The 16,963-nt window shown below is 54.7% G+C and overlaps 1 protein-coding gene across 1 annotated transcript in view; it reads right to left on the bottom strand.

The window, feature by feature from the left end:
- Window positions 1–16,963, bottom strand: part of TRAP1 (TNF receptor associated protein 1) — a 71,726-nt gene that overhangs the window by 5,936 nt on the left and 48,827 nt on the right. Inside the window, exons 6-14 of the mRNA XM_033235919.1 lie at window positions 16,018–16,178; window positions 14,417–14,526; window positions 13,696–13,769; window positions 12,719–12,874; window positions 11,047–11,167; window positions 9,315–9,384; window positions 2,657–2,804; window positions 926–1,111; window positions 83–221 (exon numbers count right to left, since the gene is read on the bottom strand). Coding sequence (XP_033091810.1) covers window positions 83–221; window positions 926–1,111; window positions 2,657–2,804; window positions 9,315–9,384; window positions 11,047–11,167; window positions 12,719–12,874; window positions 13,696–13,769; window positions 14,417–14,526; window positions 16,018–16,178 — 1,165 coding nt within the window. The remainder of the gene's footprint in view (window positions 1–82; window positions 222–925; window positions 1,112–2,656; window positions 2,805–9,314; window positions 9,385–11,046; window positions 11,168–12,718; window positions 12,875–13,695; window positions 13,770–14,416; window positions 14,527–16,017; window positions 16,179–16,963) is intronic.

Below are 16,963 nucleotides of genomic sequence, written 5' to 3'. Positions count from 1 at the left end.
CAAGGGAAGCCCTCACTGCAGGACAGCAGAGGCGTGCAGGGAGTAGGCACCGGCCCCATCCCTAGAGAGCAGGGGATCCGACCTGGGGACCCGTCCTCAAACTTCTCCTCCTTGTAGTGATCCACGACGATGTCCGTCTCCACGGAGACCAGCTGCTTCTTGTCAAACTCACGAAGGTGCAGCAGGGTAAGCTCATCAAACTGCTCATAGCAGAAGAGAACCTGCAGGCGGTCAAGAGCAGCTCTGTCAGGCCCAGGGGCCTCCACCCACCACCGAAGAAAGGATGTGGGTGGCAGGAGGGCTGGGGGAGCCAAGCGGGCCACACTGGGGCAGGTGGGGATCCCAGGCCTGTGTGACAGTTACTGCCACACCTGGGTCTGAGGAAGGCTCTCATCTGCCTTCAAGGCAAAAGCACTCCACGCATGAAGAAATCCACATGTGGCTGAGTGCAGAGGCTCATGCCTATAATCCCAGCACTTTGGGAGGCCAAAGCGGGCAGATCACAAGATCAGGAGTTCGAGACCAACATGGTGAAACCCTGTCTCTACTAAAAATACCAAAATTTGCTGGGCGAGGTGGCAGGCGCCTGTAATCCCAGCTACTCGGGAGGCTGAGGCAGGAGAATGGCTTGAACCTGGGAGGTGGAAGCTGCAGTGAGCCAAGATCACACCACTGCATTCCAGCCTGGGCGACAGAGCAAAGACTCTGTCTCAAAAACAAAAAACAAAACAAAAAACGCACATGTGACCTCCAAGTGACAAACACAACCATCACAGTCGGTCCAGCCTCTGTGTCCGTGACCCTAACTCACCGTGCAGCCCCCTACCCTGCATCTTGGGCAGGTTCACCCAGCACAGAGCTGAGAAGGTCAAGACCCTCCCCAGGCTGCAGCCCCGGGAGCCTGCCCCACCCACCACTCACCCACCTCTGTGTCTTTCTTCTTCATGGCCTCATAGTAGGGCGAGTGCTCTGCCAGGTGCCGGTTGGGGGCGCACAGGTAGTAGATGTTGCGGGTGCCGGCGGGCATTCGACTGGCGTATTCTGAGAGGCTGGTTAACTGCCCAGTGGGCAGCACTGAGGACTCGTAGCGCAGCAGCTTTGCTATGTCCTCCTGGAAGGGATGAGGCAGGTCACCATTTGCTCCAGGCCCATGGGCTCAATGTCCCCCAACCAGCTGGGCACAAACCCTCTGATGCCCATGGCCTCCTGGCACTCCAGGCTGGTCCTGACGCGAAGGACAGTAGTGGACTCAGGGGTTGTCTGAGACCAGGCCTTGCTCTGCCCATCACATCAGGCCCCTTTCGGGAGCTCTGGGGGCTTGGGAAGCACCTTTTGCAGGGGCTCTCCAGGGAGCCACGCGCACCATGCCCTGGGAGGGGACCCCCCGCCCCGCAACAGCAGAGCCTGGCCTGGACCTAGCATCTTCCCTCTGCCCTCAGCGACAGAGGCAGTCTCTGATGAGCACACAGACATGGGTGAAGTCCACGGTTCTCAGCCCTCCTCACAGCTGGCCAGTGGGATTTGGAGAAGGGCCCTTAGAGGAGGGGTTTGCCCTCCTCCCCATCAGCTGAACACAACTGTGACCTCTGGAGCTCATGGGAGCTGCAGCTGGAAGGACACAGCGGGGTAAACAGACGGAAAGAGGGAAAAGCAAGGAGCTGGGCACCCACCCAGCAGGGCCCAGGCCACCCCTGCACACATGGTGGGTCTGCACTAAGACATGTCACACATGCACACCTACAAAGACCTAGAAATGTCTCTGGCTCCTACCTATGTGCTATCAACTCAAATGAAGATAAATGAGAATGAAGAGGCCTGTGTCAGAAGCTGCCAGAGTCTGCAGACAACCAGAACACAGCCTCCTTGGGACCCCACACGCGTGGTCACCCTCCTCCCGCTGCTGGAGAGAAAGGACATCAGCATGGGATGGGCTCCTAGGATGAAATGTTCTGGGATTACACGGGATGGGCTCCTAGGATGAAATGTTCTGGGATTACACGGGATGGGCTCCTAGGATGAAATGTTCTGGGATTACAGTGGAGGCAGCTGCACCACACTGTGAGTGCACTAAATGCCACTGAAGTGTACGTGTTAAAAGATGAATTCTGGGAATTTGATGCTATGTAAACTGTATCTCAATAAAAAAATGGACAAAAAATGTTTATGGAACAAATGTTTCATTTTTCAGCCATCCACTGTTTGAGTAACTGAATGACTGGCCCCGGTAGCACAGTATTTGGAGACTGATATCCAGTACATGATGATAGCCCCTCAGCAGACACTGAGACCACCGCCTTCCCCACCTACGGGATCACAGTCCTTGGCTTGTCCCGCCTGTGGCTCCCCAGCCCCCAACATCCTCTGCGGGGAGACAGTCTGTGCACACCCCCTTCCTGCCACTCCCTGGGCTGCAACTTCAGAGAGCGGTGGGGCTGAGCCCTTCAGAGCAGAGCACAGCACTGGCGGGAGGTCAGGACGCGGCTGGAAGGTGCCAGAGGCCCAGAGGCCCGACTTGCCATTTCCTGACCCTGGCAGCAGCAGCAGCAGCCAGGATGCCCAGCTGCACCACCGTCACATCAGGGGATGCCTCCACCAGCGTCCTCAGCAGCCCCCGGGACAAGGCGGCCCAGACAAAGGCCTGGAACACAGCTCCTACCTTGACCTCCTGCTCAGTGGTGGTCACAATGCCCTCCCGCATGAACAGGCCGTAATCTTCAAAAAACTTTGCATATTTCTCAGCATCTTTTTTACTCTGGTCAATGAAGAATTTGATCAGCCTCTGCTGTAAAACGTCCCGGAGTTTCCTACAGAAAAGAAATGCATTTAATACACAAAAGCAGCCTCTATGAAATACAAATGGCCAGAGGGTACGAAAAAATGTTCAGCCCCACTAAAAATCAAAAAAGTGAAAACAACAAGGTACCGTTATTGGCCCAACTGAAAAAGACTGAGCAGAAGGACAGAAACCCTGGGCAGTGGCTGGACAGGAGGCAGCAGGGTGGAGCGCACACACCCCCTGGAGGCGGGAGGAGAACCGCTGCCCCCAGAGACAGATACCCACACCCAGAAAACGCTTCCAACCTTTCAGCCAGTTGTTCCAATTGTAGGAACTGCATCTTAGGAAACACGTGAGCACACCAAGATTTACGTACCAGGATTTTCACTGTGGCACATAAAATATAACAATTATGAACAACTTCATGTTCAAGAATATAGGCTAAAATTATGTAATGCTAAATGGCCATTAAACAAAAAGCATCTTTTGGCCGGGCGCGGTGGCTCAAGCCTGTAATCCCAGCACTTTGGGAGGCCGAGACGCGTGGATCACGAGGTCAGGAGATCGAGACCATCCTGGCTAACACGGTGAAACCCCGTCTCTACTAAAAATACAAAAACTAGCTGGGCGAGGTGGCGGGCGCCTGTAGTCCCAGCTACTCGGGAGGCTGAGGCAGCAGAATGGCATAAACCGGGAGGCGGAGCTTGCAGTGAGCTGAGATCCGGCCACTGCACTCCAGTCCGGGAGACAGAGCGAGACTCCGCCTCAAAAAAAAAAAAAAAAAAAAAAACACACAAAAAGCATCTTTTAATAATCCTCAATGACATGAGAAAGTTAACTGATTAAAGAAAAACCAGAAAAATCCCAATATGGGTAAATTACAGTATATCTATAGATACACGCAAAGACTATACATTCTACATGTACATAACAATTTTCCACAGTTAGGAGCAGCATTGTATATACTATATATGTGCACTGTAATTTGGGGTTTATACTGAATATATGTGCACTCTCACTTTTCAAAACTGGGATTTGAGGGATCAGGATATTTACTGCAGCATTACATAATGGCCTAAAATTAGGAACAACTTTATCACTGGGATTAGGGATATTTTTATTTCCTTCTTAATATTTCACCTTTCCTTTAAGCAGGTAAATTACAATGTATTTCAACAATCCAGAGCAAGGGAACAACACTCTATCAAGTTCATTTACAGCCTTTCCTCCCGCACTCCATCCCCAGTTGACTCAGTGCTTCAGCCACAGGGCAAAATGGGACAGGACAGTAGCCCAGGATGCGGTGCAGGGCCCAGGAAAGGTGTCTATGCAGGGCCATGGTTGAGAAGAGCCTGGTATGGGTGTCAGAGCCCAAGAGAAGGGTGTCCAGTCTGGGGGCATGACCAGCCCACTGTGGAGAGTCAGAGCCCAAGTGGGTGACAAGGACACCCGCAGAAGAGGGCAGTGGCAATGGGAGATTGCTTACATGGAGGGGGACTGGTCAAATGGGTAACTGTGTTAAGAATAATCAACCGGGCGCGGTGGCTCACGCCTGTAATCCCAGCACTTTGGGAGGCCGAGGTGGGTGGATCACCTGAGGTCAGGAGTTCCAAGACCAGCCTGGCCAACATGGTACCACCCTGTCTCTACTGAAAATACAAAAATGAGCTGGGCATGGTGGCGGGCGCCTATAATCCTAGCTACTCAGGTAGGCTGAGACAGGAGAATCGCTTGAACCTGGGAGGCGGAGGTTGCAGTGAGCTGAGATCACACCACTGCACTCCAGCCTTGGCAACAGAGCAAGAATCAGTCTCAAAAACAAAACAAACAAAAAGAATGAGAGACAGATTTCTCACTGTCCAAAGGGACTTTCAAACACAGGAGAAGGAAAGACCAGAGCATCCCAGTGGCACTGGATTCATATTGGAGGTATCAGTGTGAACATGAGAGAAAAATAAATCAAGGTATAGGTATAGGCACGTACACACACACACACACCACACACACACACACACACACACACACCACTCTCTGTCTCTCCGCTTCCTAAGCTCTATCTACTAAGAGGGCCTGGGAGCACTGACACCTTAATAGTGATGAACACCCACAGTGCCCAGATCTTGGCTTCTAAATACCATTCTCCATTAAAGGAGACAGGGATCCTTAGAGAAGTAGTAGTCCTAGGGCTAAAAGACTTCATGCAATACAAGGTGAGCCTGGAACATCTGATACCAGAGGAAGTCCTCAAAGCAGGATCTGCCCAGGGCCTGTCCAAAAGGATGGGAGACCATGAAGAGGCTCACACTGGCCACATCAGGGACCATGTGAACATCAAAAATAATAGGCCGGATGCAGTGGCTCACACCTGTAATCCCAGCACTTTGGGAGGCCAGGGCAGCTGGATCACTTGAGGTCAGGAGTTCGAGATCAGCCTGGTCAGCATGGTGAAAATCTGTCTCTATAAAAAGTAATAAGCTGGGCATGATGGCTCCCACCTGTAATCACAGCACTTTGGATGGCTGAGGCAGGTGGATCACCAGAAATCAGGAGTTTGAGACCAGCATGGTCAACATGGTGAGACCCCGTCTCTATTAAAAGTACAAAAAATTAGTGGGGCATGGTGGTGGGTGACTGTAGTCCCAGCTACTTGAAAGGCTGAGGCAGGAGAATCACTTGAATCTGGGAGGCAGAGGTTGTGGTGAGCTGATATCTCACCACTGCACTGCACTCCAGTCTGAGCAGCAGCATAAGACTCTATCTCAAAAATAAATACATAAAAATCAAAAAAAAATTTTAGTAATGATAGCAACAGATTATAAACTCTTGAATAAAACATGAAATCAGCCCATGTAAATAAATTACAAACAGTATAAACACAATTTTTTTTTTTTTTTTAATCAGATGGAGTCTTGCTCTTGTCCCCAGGATGGAGTGCAGTGGCGCGATCTCGGCTCACTGCAACCTCTACCTCCCGGATTCAAGCAATTCTCCTGCCTCAGGCTCCCGACTGGCTGGGATTACAGGTGCCCGCCACCACACCCGGCTAATTCTTTTTTTTTTTTTTTTTGAGATGAGTCTCACTCTGTCACCCAGGCTGGAGGACAGTGGCGCGATCTCGGCTCACTGCAACCTCCATCTCCCGGGTTCAAGCAATTCTCTGCCTCAGCCTCCCAAGTGGCTGGGATTAGAGGTGCCTGCCACCATGCCTGGCTAATTTTTTTCTTTTTTTAGTAGAGATGGGGTTTCACCATCTTAGCAGGCTGGTAACTCCTGACCTTGTGATCCACCCGCCTTGGCCTCCCAAAGTGCTGGGATCACAGGCATGAGCCACTGTGCCCAGCCAAATTTTTCTATTTTTTAAGTAGAGACGGGGTTTAACCATGTTGGCCAGACTGGTCTTGAACTCCTGACCTCAGGTGATCCACCCGTCTCGGCCTCCCAAAGTGCTGGGATTACAGGCGTGAGCCACCTTGCCCGGCCAACACATAAATATTTTAAGTAAATAAATGAACATATTGAGAGTTTCATGAAGAATGTGACATTTACATAGCTTCAAAATACCACCCGTCACATCTGTTAATTACAAAGAGGAGGACATCCTTGTTTGTTGGAAATGCACCCCAAAGGCAGCAGGAAGGCAACTTCCTGTCACAGGGTTTGAGGAGAAACGTTCTTGGTACCATGCTTCCAACTTTTAAGTCTGTGATTCTCTTAAAAGTTCTAATTTCGGCTGACTCTTTTCTGATCGAGATGAGTTCTCAGACTGACAACGCAACCTTTGACAACCACAAGCTGGGATGAGTACCCCTGCTCTGCAGCTTCGGGCACCACCAGGGGGCCAGCACGCCTGCCACAGCCAGGAATGCAGCTCCCTTACTGAGGAAGACCACCCCTCTGTGACTCAGTTTCCACAACTATGAGTGAGGACTCACCGCTCCCCTCACAGGATGAAACAGGTGTTTATGCAGGCTCAGCACAGTTCTCAGTGAAGAAGAAACACTCAGCAAACACATTCAGAAAGGGGAGAGGAATGCAGTCGCCTCAGCCTGCAGGGACACCAGGAGCTCCCTCTCCACAGGGCCTGGCCCCTGCCTCCACGTCATCCGTGAGCTTCCCAGATGACGCCAGACGTGTCCCCAGTTCAGTGGGTGTCCTTTGCTTTATCTAGCCCAGGGACATTGTGCCTGGAACCTCCCCTCCTGTGGCCACTCCTGGGCAGGGTGATGGGGGTGGGCAAAGGGTGGGGACAACTCCAGCACCAGCAATCATCTTCCGGGAGTCAGCCCCAAGCCCTCTCTTCACTGAAGTGAACTGAAACACTGGGCAGACCACCAGTAACCCACAGGCGCACTCCAAGCGCGCAGGGTCAATCCACCAAAGAGCACGACTCTAACCATCACAGAACAGTTACTGCTGTGGGGCAGGGATGTATCCTGCCGAGGTCAGCACATCTGCTGCCCTGCGGTCATGGCAGCAGCAAGGTGGGGTCCTGCTGTCAGGAGCCAGCACGGCTGTGTGGGGAAACAAGGACTGAAGTTCCCTTTTCATTGATTATATAACGTATCTGTAGTAAGCAAGGAAAATACCTTTTATATAGTCAAATCCTCTGACCAAGTAACCCCACCCCTAGTATTCTATCCTAAGGAATATAGCTGCAGGTAAATATTTCAGAACAGGCCGGGTGCGGTGGCTCACACTTGTAATCCCAGCACTTTGGGAGGCCAAGGCAGGCAGATCACAAGGTCAGGAGATTGAGACCACTCTGGCTAACATGGTGAAACCCTATCTCTACTAAAAATACAAAAAATTAGCCGGGCGTGGTGGCGGGCGCCTGTAGTCCCAGCTACTTGGGAGGCTGAGGCAGGAGAATGGCGTGGACCCGGGAGGCAGAGCTTGCAGTGAGCTGAGATCACGCCACCGCACTCCAGCCTGGGTGACAGAGCAAAACTTTGTCTCAAAAAATCAAAAAAAAAAAAAGATTTCAGAACAAAGATAAACATGTGCACTGCAGTGTCATAACAGCAGAAACGCTGAGACGGCCCAGCTCTGCAGCCCCAAGGGACGGGATCGGTAAACTACAGTATGTCCCTATGATAGCCCGTGATGTAGCAACTAAAAGTGCTTCCAAAAAACGACATGGAAAGTGCTGCAAATAAACTAGGTAGAAAAAAGGAAACAGAGTATAAGCGATATGCATTCAGTTGTGTGAAAAACAAAAACAAAAAATCTAAGTGGCCAGGCACAGTGGCTCATGCCTGGAATCCCAGCACTTTGGGAGGCTGAGGCCAAAGGATTGCTTGAGCCCAGGAGTTCAAGCCCAGCCTGGGCAACACAGTAAGATCCCAACTCTACAAAAAATACAAAAAAATTAGCCAGGCATTGTAGCTCACACCTGTAGTCCCAGGTACTTGGGAGGCTGAGGTGGGAGGACTGCTTGAGCCCGAGAGGTTGAGGCTACAATAAGCTGTGATCACATCACTGCATTCCAGCCTGGGCAACACAGCAAGACCCTATCAGTCAACCAATAAAACCATTACTGCGGCTTGCTTAGTTGAAAACAGAAAAAAATCTCTGTGGCTCTTTCTGCCTCTGAAGTGAGGTAGGAGGACATCACCGGCAGGCCATGTGACCTGTGCAGGGCTGGGCATGGACCCGCCGGGCAGGAAGCCACACTGTCTACCATCTCCCCAGACCTGCTCCTGCCCATGGCACAGGACAGAATCTCTGAGGACCACTGCCTCTCGGGATGGGCCTCTCGCCATCCCCACAGTGCAGCCCAAACACACACCAACTACCCAGCCTCATCCTTTACCCAAGAAGCCGCTTCCATTGCAACACTGGAGAGAAACCGGTGGAGGAACGCACTGCAGGCGCGTGGGGGGCTCCGACAAGGCCCGTTCCATGGCATGCTGCACATGGTGGGCTCTTGAGAGACCTCCACGGCTCCTAATTCCAGCTGAATCCTCCCCCTACAGGCTCCCTCTGAAACCTGCCCTACGTGGCTGCCAATCTACCCAACCCTAAACCGTCAACAGCGGTCATCTTGAGGTGAGAGCACAGGTGGCTTCAATGTGCTCTAGTAAGGAAATATTACTTGCATTATGAGAAAAAAAGCCAGTAAGCGAGGTTTTGAACAAAGACTATTTGGTGAGCCTGGGGCCAGGATGGGGAAGTCATAGCTACTGATGGAGAACCCAGGGCTAGTGCACTGGAGTCCCCTCCACCCAGGGCTGGCCTGCTGCAGGGTTGCAGTCACAACCCTGGGGCACAGGTGGGCAGGTCTGGCTCTGCAGCCCCCTCCCCCTATCCAGACTCCAGCCTCAGCCATGACCAGCTGTCCCCACGTTCTTCTGGACCACAGGCCTCAGAAGCCAGGCCAGCACCTGGAAGGCTCCTGAGGGCCCCCTTGTGCAGACCAGGCTTCCCCATTCACCTCTGCTCTCAGCTCCATGGGCCACGGCTAGGGCCCTCTGGGGGCAAAGGAGCGGGTAGGGGCCTTGTCCCCAGCACGGTCCTCTCCCCCCGGCCCAAGGCTCACCTGATGAGCATGCTCTCCTGCAGCAGCTCCCGGCTGAGGTTCAGGGGAATGTCCTCACTGTCCACCACACCTGGGAGACACGGCGGTCAGCTTCTCCGGGGGCTGCGGCCCTCCACACCACCCAACATTCCCCATTAACCTGTCCTTTGTTTCCAGGCCTGGCCTTCAACCCAGCACATGTGCTAAGAGGGAAGCAGAGAGGCGGCACTGGCGGAGCTTCCTCTACGTCCTGCCACCTCCCAGAACGGTGACCTGGGCTGTGGGTGGGCTGGCCAGCCTTGGGATACACTCGGACAACCACAGCCTGGGCTTTATGTTAAAAATCATGGCCGGAGGCCGGGCGCGGTGGCTCAAGCCTGTAATCCCAGCACTTTGGGAGGCCGAGACGGGCGGATCACGACGTCAGGAGATCGAGACCATCCTGGCTAACATGGTGAAACCCCGTCTCTACTAAAAATACAAAAACTAGCTGGGCGAGGTGGCGGGCGCCTGTAGTCCCAGCTACTCGGGAGGCTGAGGCAGGAGAATGGCGTAAACCCGGGAGGCGGAGCTTGCAGTGAGCTGAGATCTGGCCACTGCACTCCAGCCTGGGCGACAGAGTGAGACTCCGTCTCAACAAAAAAAAAAAAAAAAAAAAAAAAATCATGGCCAGGCACGGTGGCTCAAGCCTGTAATCCCAGCACTTTGGGAGGCCAAGACGGGCAGATCACGAGGTCAGGAGATCGAGACCATCCTGGCTAACCCGGTGAAACCCCGTCTCTACTAAAAAATACAAAAAACTAGCCGGGTGAGGTGGCGGGCGCCTGTAGTCCCAGCTACTCGGGAGGCTGAGGCAGGAGAATGGCGTAAACCCGGGAGACAGAGCTTGCAGTGAGCTGAGATCCAGCCACTGCACTCCAGCCTGGGCAACAGAGGGAGACTCCGACTCAAAAAAAAAAAAAAATCGTAACTCTGGCTGGGCGCAGTGTCTGATGCCTGTAATCTCAGCACTTTGGGAGGCTGAGGCAGGCAGATCATGAGGTCAGGAGTTCGAGACCAGCCCGGCAATTATGGTGAAACCCCATCTCTACTAAAAATACAAAAATGAGCCGGGCGCGGTGGCGCATGCCTGTAATCCCAGCTACTCAGGAGGCTAAGGCAGGAGAATCACTTGAACACGGAAGGCAGCGGTTGCAGTGAGCCACGATTGTGCCACTGCACTCTAGCCTGGGTGACAGAGCAAGACTCATCTCAAAAAAAAAAAAAAAAAATTCATCAGGGATGGTTTGCACCTCTGTGTACCAAGGCTTAAATACTGAAGTCTTTCTTCAACTATAATCTCACTCAAATGTAACACAAGTCACATATAAACCTGAAACTCACACAGTATCCCTCCACATGGAAAGACCTCAATGGGAACACCCCCGTGCTCCCCCAAGATCAGCCATTCACACAGGGAGGCAGGGGCAGCTCCCGGGGTGTGTAAACGTGGCTGACTCGCAGGCCCACGGACAGTGCAGGCCCACAGCGATGCAGGCCCACGGCGGTGCAGGCCCACAGCGATGCAGGCCCACGGCGGTGCAGGCCCACAGACAGTGCAGGCCCACAGCGGTGCAGGCCCACAGCAATGCAGGCCCACGGCGGTGCTCTTGCTGCGGATGGCTGCTGAGAACGGAATCAGCCAGGTCCCTCACAGATGCAGCGGGCGACACCGGACCACAGGGGCACCACTCACGGACTCTGGGCAGCGTACCTCGGATGAAGCGCAGCCACTTGGGCAGAATGTCCGTGGCCTTGGTCTGGATGAGGACTTTGCGGCTGTACAGTGCAACGCTGGAGCCCAGCTCCCGGCTCACGTCAAACATGGACGGTTTCTGGGGGTGAGGAGAACACGCCATCATGTGGCACTGACCCTCCCTAGGCAGGTCCTGGCTGGGAGGCAGGGGGCAGACGCGATGAATCCAGCGCCCACTGCCCCCCTCACCCTCCCTCGGCATCTGCTCTGAGTTGAAGCCCAGTGCAGGGGCGCCACGGTGCCCCACACCGTGGCTCTGCAGCGGCCGAAGGCCTTCTCTGGCAGCTGCTGCCCTCCCCCGTCCACCCCCTAAGGAGGACACAAGAAAGTGAACCTTGCACATACCCCTAAACACCCTGAACACAGCCAAACCTTACTACAGGTCAGGGGTCAGCAAAAAGCCCTCCAGCCAAATCCAGCTCACGGCCTACCTCTGTGTAGCCTAAGAGTCATTTTCACACTTTCAAACAGTTGAGGACAGATTTCGGAAAGGAGGATCTCATGAGACATGAAGATGAAATTCAAATTTCAGTGTCTACGCAGCTCACGGAACCCAGCCCTGTGTGCTCGGGGGGCAGCATGGGCGGTGCTGCTTCCTCACCCGGCAGGGTTAGTGGCTACGACAGAGATTGGGTCTGAAAAGCCGGGGTCAGCTCCTATCTGGCCCAGTTCCTGTCTGGCCCTCACGGAACCCGTCTGCCAGCACCTGCTCCACACTGGCACTTCCGGAACTGGGACCCACACCTCATCACAGGGGATCCGGTTAAAATGCGGGGGTATCTAGTTCAAATGTGAGGGGACCTGGTTAAAATGTGGGGGACCTGGTTAAAATCCAGGGAGTCCGGTTAACATCCGAGGGATCTGGTTAAAATGCAGGGGGACCTTGTTAAAATGCGGGGAGAGCTTGTCAAAACGTGGGCTCCCACGCAGGAGCCCTGGGTGGGGCCTGAGACTCTAACAAGCCCCTGGCGGCCACACCTGGGCGGCTCTTTCCGAGACGGATGCCAACTGTGCGGGACATTACGAGAGTTCCAGGCAGACAAGGACAGGAAAGCCTAGGGGCGGGACAGGCTGGCTCTCAGCCCCCAATAGGTCCCCTTACGGCAGGATCTGTGGGCACTTCAGTGTGGTCAAGGAAAGCAGGGGAGTTGGAGGGTGTTGAGGAAGCACACAGAGAGGCCCACAGAGCAGCAGACCACAGGCCCTTCCCGGAGCGCCGGGCAGGACAGCATCCACTGCTCCACAGCAGGTGATGCAGGCAGGCCCCAGTCCACAAGCCCCCACCCCAGCCTGCACTGAGACGCCCATCAATCCTTCCCGCGCCATGTGTGACCCATGAGAGAAGAAACATCTGTGGTCACCCACCCAGAGACATCTGTTCTTTCTTTTTTGATCAGCGATGAGGTCTCACTATGTTGGCCAGGCTGATCTGCAACTCCTGCGCGCGGGTGATCCACCCTCCTCAGCCTCCCAAAGTGCTGGGATGACAGGCGTGAGCCACCGCACCCAGCACTACCTGTTTTTTATGCCCTCACGCGGCCACGTTAATCATGTGACATCTGCAGAGCTGATGTCACAGGGGGACAAAACAGAGTTCTCCGAGGGCCGTGGGCCTGCCGCAGCAGCTCACCGTATCCGGCACGTAGAAGAGGCTGCGGATGTTGAGCGGCGCATCTGTCTTATAGTGCAGGGTGTAGCGGGGCTTGTCGTAAGCCTGCGCAATGTAGCGGTAGAACTCCTCATGCTGCCACTCGCTGATGTCCTTGGGGTCCATCATCCAGATGGCCTGGAAGCAGAGATCGGCGGGGAGGGCGTCGTGTTTACCACGCACGTCTTCCCCACCACCGTGCAGGCCTGAGCCAGTGCAGCGCCTGTCCCTAGACAGGTTCCTGGGACAGACGGACGGTGGTCTCAGGTGTAGACCCCTCTCCAGCCCCACCAGTGGCTGTGCTGGGAACTGCAGGTGAGACACACAAGGCTCTGGGGCACCTCAGGACGACATGTCAGATGGACCGGTCGGGCCCTGAGGGGGCCTGTGGGAGAGGACAACGCTGCCCAGCAGGGGCGAGCTGACGAATATGGTGAAGGCCGTGAGAGCGAGGATGACCCACGCTGCACCACAGCTGAACCGCGAGGAGGGGAGTCAGTCACTGAGGACAGCATGCCGCATGACTCCATCCAGAAGAAATGTCTGGAACAAGCAGCCCAACGGAAAGAAAGGAGACCGTGGCTGCAGGGGCTTGGGGAGGGGTGGTGGGGAAAGGGCTGCTTTTTGGGGTGATGGGATGTTCTGGAATTGATGTGGGGTGACTGCATAGCCCTGTGGCTGCACTGAACACCACGGCTGCACACTAACGTGGTGACCCAGCTGGGATGGGCGGCGCGCCTCAGTGAACACTGACTCCTGACCCCGGCTGCCCGGTACACAGGCGTGGGCTGTGGTGGAACTGGGCCCTGCCTCATCCCCACACCCAGGACTCATCTCCACAGAGCAGCTCGCCCTGTGACTCTGGGCCGCAAGCCCCGGGCTCATCTCTTCCCCGCTGCCCTGAAATGTACAGCTTCGTCTCCATGGCTGAGCAGCCCGTGGAGGAGCTCGGGGCCCACCTGCAAAGTGTTCTTCCGCCTTCCGTTCAGGTACAAGGGGAAGCTGACGAAGTTGCTGTACTTCGCTACCACATCTGGAAGGCACAGAAGAAAAACCACACTGCATCTACAATGCTGGTGGAAACGCAAGCTTTGCAGCAGCTCCAGGGTGAGCGCCAGCCTGCTGGGAAGGGTCCTCCATGCTGTGCCCACTTCACAGGTACAGAAATGGGGCACATGGGGACACCTGTCCTCCCGCCAGTCTCATGGGGGCAGCAGCAGAGCCCAAGTGAGAACCAGATCTGTGGAGGCCCCAGCGGCTGCGAGACTGCAATGCCAGCTCGTGGCTGGAACATGGCTTTCTGGGCTGACTCCTGGGGGTCACTCAGGGCCTCCCTGAACATCCAGCAGGACACATACAGGGAAGGCTGCACCCACATCCTGGGACAGGACTGCGCCAAACCCCCAGGGCGCTAAAGGCCAGGGCTATGCAGAGGAAGGAGAATGAGGCCTGCCTCAGCCAAGCTGGCTTCCTCCCAGTCCCAGCACACAGAACCAGCAGGAACTCAGTGCTACGCAGCCCTGGCGGGCAGCCCCTCCCAGTTCTACAGCAGCTCGGTCCTTCGTGGCTCTTCCTGTACACCCTTCATGCAGGCAGAACCCAGGAAAATGCCTGCTGACCTGGTGGCCTCCAGGCCACACATGGATCCCGGAGTGAGCCTGGGCCAAAGCTCCCGCTCACCTCGCACCCGGGCCTCGCTGGCAAACTCCCTGCAGTCGGATTTCAGGTGGATGATGATTTTTGTCCCGGTTCTAACTCCTGAAGCTTCGGCGATTTCAAACACTCCAGAGCTAAGGCAGGCAAGGAAAGGAAAAGCCAGGTGGATGAGACACTGGGATACACCCTGCATAGGACTCCAGCAGTTCCCTAGGGTTTCACAGGCAGAGCCCAAACCAACACACAACAACCTCAAATACCCCATTTCTGACCCCAGGGCACCACTCAGGCCATCAAATGCCCATCAGGAATGATGACCCTGTGGCGGGCGGCAGAGTTCTGGTTCCCTTGGGTGGTGGGCCGGGGGTCCTCCACCTACCCTGGGCTTGGAAGAAGCCCCTGGGCTTACCCCGAAAGCAGCCCTGGGGCACTGCGGGAGCATGGCCCAGCTCCAAATCAGCTGCCGGTTGCCCAGGGGCAGAAACAAAGGCCGGGGGCCAGGCACCCCCTAAGAAGAACAGAAAGCCATCTCAGAAGCACAGGAGCGGGAACCCCCCAGCAGGGTCGTGTTGATGCCTTGACCCAAGTTTACTCTGAGCCCTGCTCTCATGGAATTAAACAGGCAAGTTAGTTTTGGGAGAGTGGGGAGTCAAGCTGAGCACACGGCACACACTGTGGAACAGAAATGGCATCATGGAGTGAGGACACCTCGGCTGGCTGGAAGCGGCTCACCCGCTAAAAAGCCCCCGGAGCTGGGGGTGGAGGCTGAGGCAGGAGAACTGCTTGAACCTGGGAGGCGGAGATTGCAGTGAGCCAAGATTGTGCCATTGCACACCAGCCTGGGCAACAAGAGTAAAACTGTCCCAAAAGAAAAAAAGAAAAAAAGCCCCCAGCAGGCTCCTCACCCTACAGAGGCAGAGGTGGGCTGGGGAGGCAAAGCCAGGAACTGCCAGGGCCGGCAGGAAGCAGAATGAGCTCGTGCAGAAGGTCGGACACAGGAGGCTGTAGAGGGGCCACCGGGCGAGAGGCCAGTCCTGCAGTCCAGCCACTGAGGAAGGAGCTCAGTGTGGGCCAGGCCTGCCTTCCCAAGCACAGTGGTGGTGACCAAGCACATGGGACCAGACAGGTGCCATGGGTCACTTGGAGCCACAAAAGTCACTGACTCCCCAAAGTGGGAGAGTCAGATTTTACATAAAAAGCCCAGAAAATGCCTGTGTGCATTTTGTGGCCAGGTACGGTGGATCACGCCTGTAATCCCAGCACTTTGGGAGGCCAAGGCAGGCGGATCACCTGAGGTTGGGGGTTCAAGACCAGCCTAACCAACATGGAGAAACCCCGTCCCTACTAATAACACAAAATTAGCTAGGCGTGGTGGCGCATGCCTGTAATCCCAGCTACTCAGGAGGCTGAGGCAGGAACCCGGGAGACGGAGCTTGCAGTGAGCAGAAACTGCGCCACTGCACTCCAGCCTGGGAAACAGAGCGAGACTCCATCTCAAAAAAAAAAAAAAAAAAAAAGCCCAGAAAATGCCTGTGTGTGTTTTCTGAGTCCAACCCTTTCCAAACTCCATGCTAAGGGCTCCAGCTCAGCTTTGAGCTGCCTGTCAGGCGACATTCGTCACTCACCCATCTGAAAGCCACCGGTAACCCGGGCTCCCCGGGGCTGCCGAGCGGGAATAGACCTCCACTCTGTCGGCCACCATGAAAGCTGAGTAGAAACCCACTCCAAACTGGCCGATGATCTTGCTGCTGGCCTCAGCCTGGTTCTGCAGCGTGTCCAGGAAGGCCTGCGGGGCAGAGGCCAGTTAGAGAGGCAGACTCCCCTCCACAGAGCAGACACTCACGACACCGCGGCTGTTCTGCCAGCACCGCTAAGACCTCTTCATCCTTAAAACAACCACACCGAGTACTTTTCCACCCCATTCTACACATGAAGAGCTACGTCACAGAGAGGTGACACACTGGCCCTAGGACAACCAGCTGGCAGCAGTGGGACAAGTGTATATTCCATTTGATTCCCAAAGCCCGTAGTCCTGCCTGTCCCAGACAGGTGGAGGCCTGCAGGTCACACCTGGAGTGGAGAAAGAGCAGCCTGAATAAGCTCCCTCCCTTGAATAAGCTCCTTCCACAGGAAGGCCAGGAGTGAGGAGAGCCTCCAAACTGGCTTCCAGATTCAAGTCTCCTGGAGACTATACTTTGTGGGAAAACAGTGGAAATCACGCACATGTGTCTGTAAGCACCGTACAGCACTTAATTTTTCTACTATAACATTGCCAAAGATCCTAAGACCAAAAATCAAGTAAAATGCACACGCCCACTGCCCTGGCCCATGCTGTCTGATGGAACTTTCTCCGATGATGGGAACGTTCTGCATCTGCCAGGTGCACTTGGACAGCCTGCCGAGCACCTGGAATGTGGCCTGTACAGCTGAAGAGCTCGATGCCCACTTTTATTTCATTTTAATGCATTTACATTTAAACTGCCACATGCAGCTGGTGGCCGCCACACAGGACAGCAGACCAACCTTGAGAGAAATACAACAAAAAACGTAACATGGCGGATAAAGTCAGTT

Source organism: Trachypithecus francoisi, unplaced genomic scaffold, assembly GCF_009764315.1.
Source record: "Trachypithecus francoisi isolate TF-2019V2 unplaced genomic scaffold, Tfra_2.0 Lachesis_group15, whole genome shotgun sequence".
Taxonomy (NCBI): Eukaryota; Metazoa; Chordata; class Mammalia; order Primates; family Cercopithecidae; genus Trachypithecus; species Trachypithecus francoisi.
Note: the sequence above shows the minus strand (reverse complement) of the source record. Positions and strands in the feature narration are given on the sequence as shown.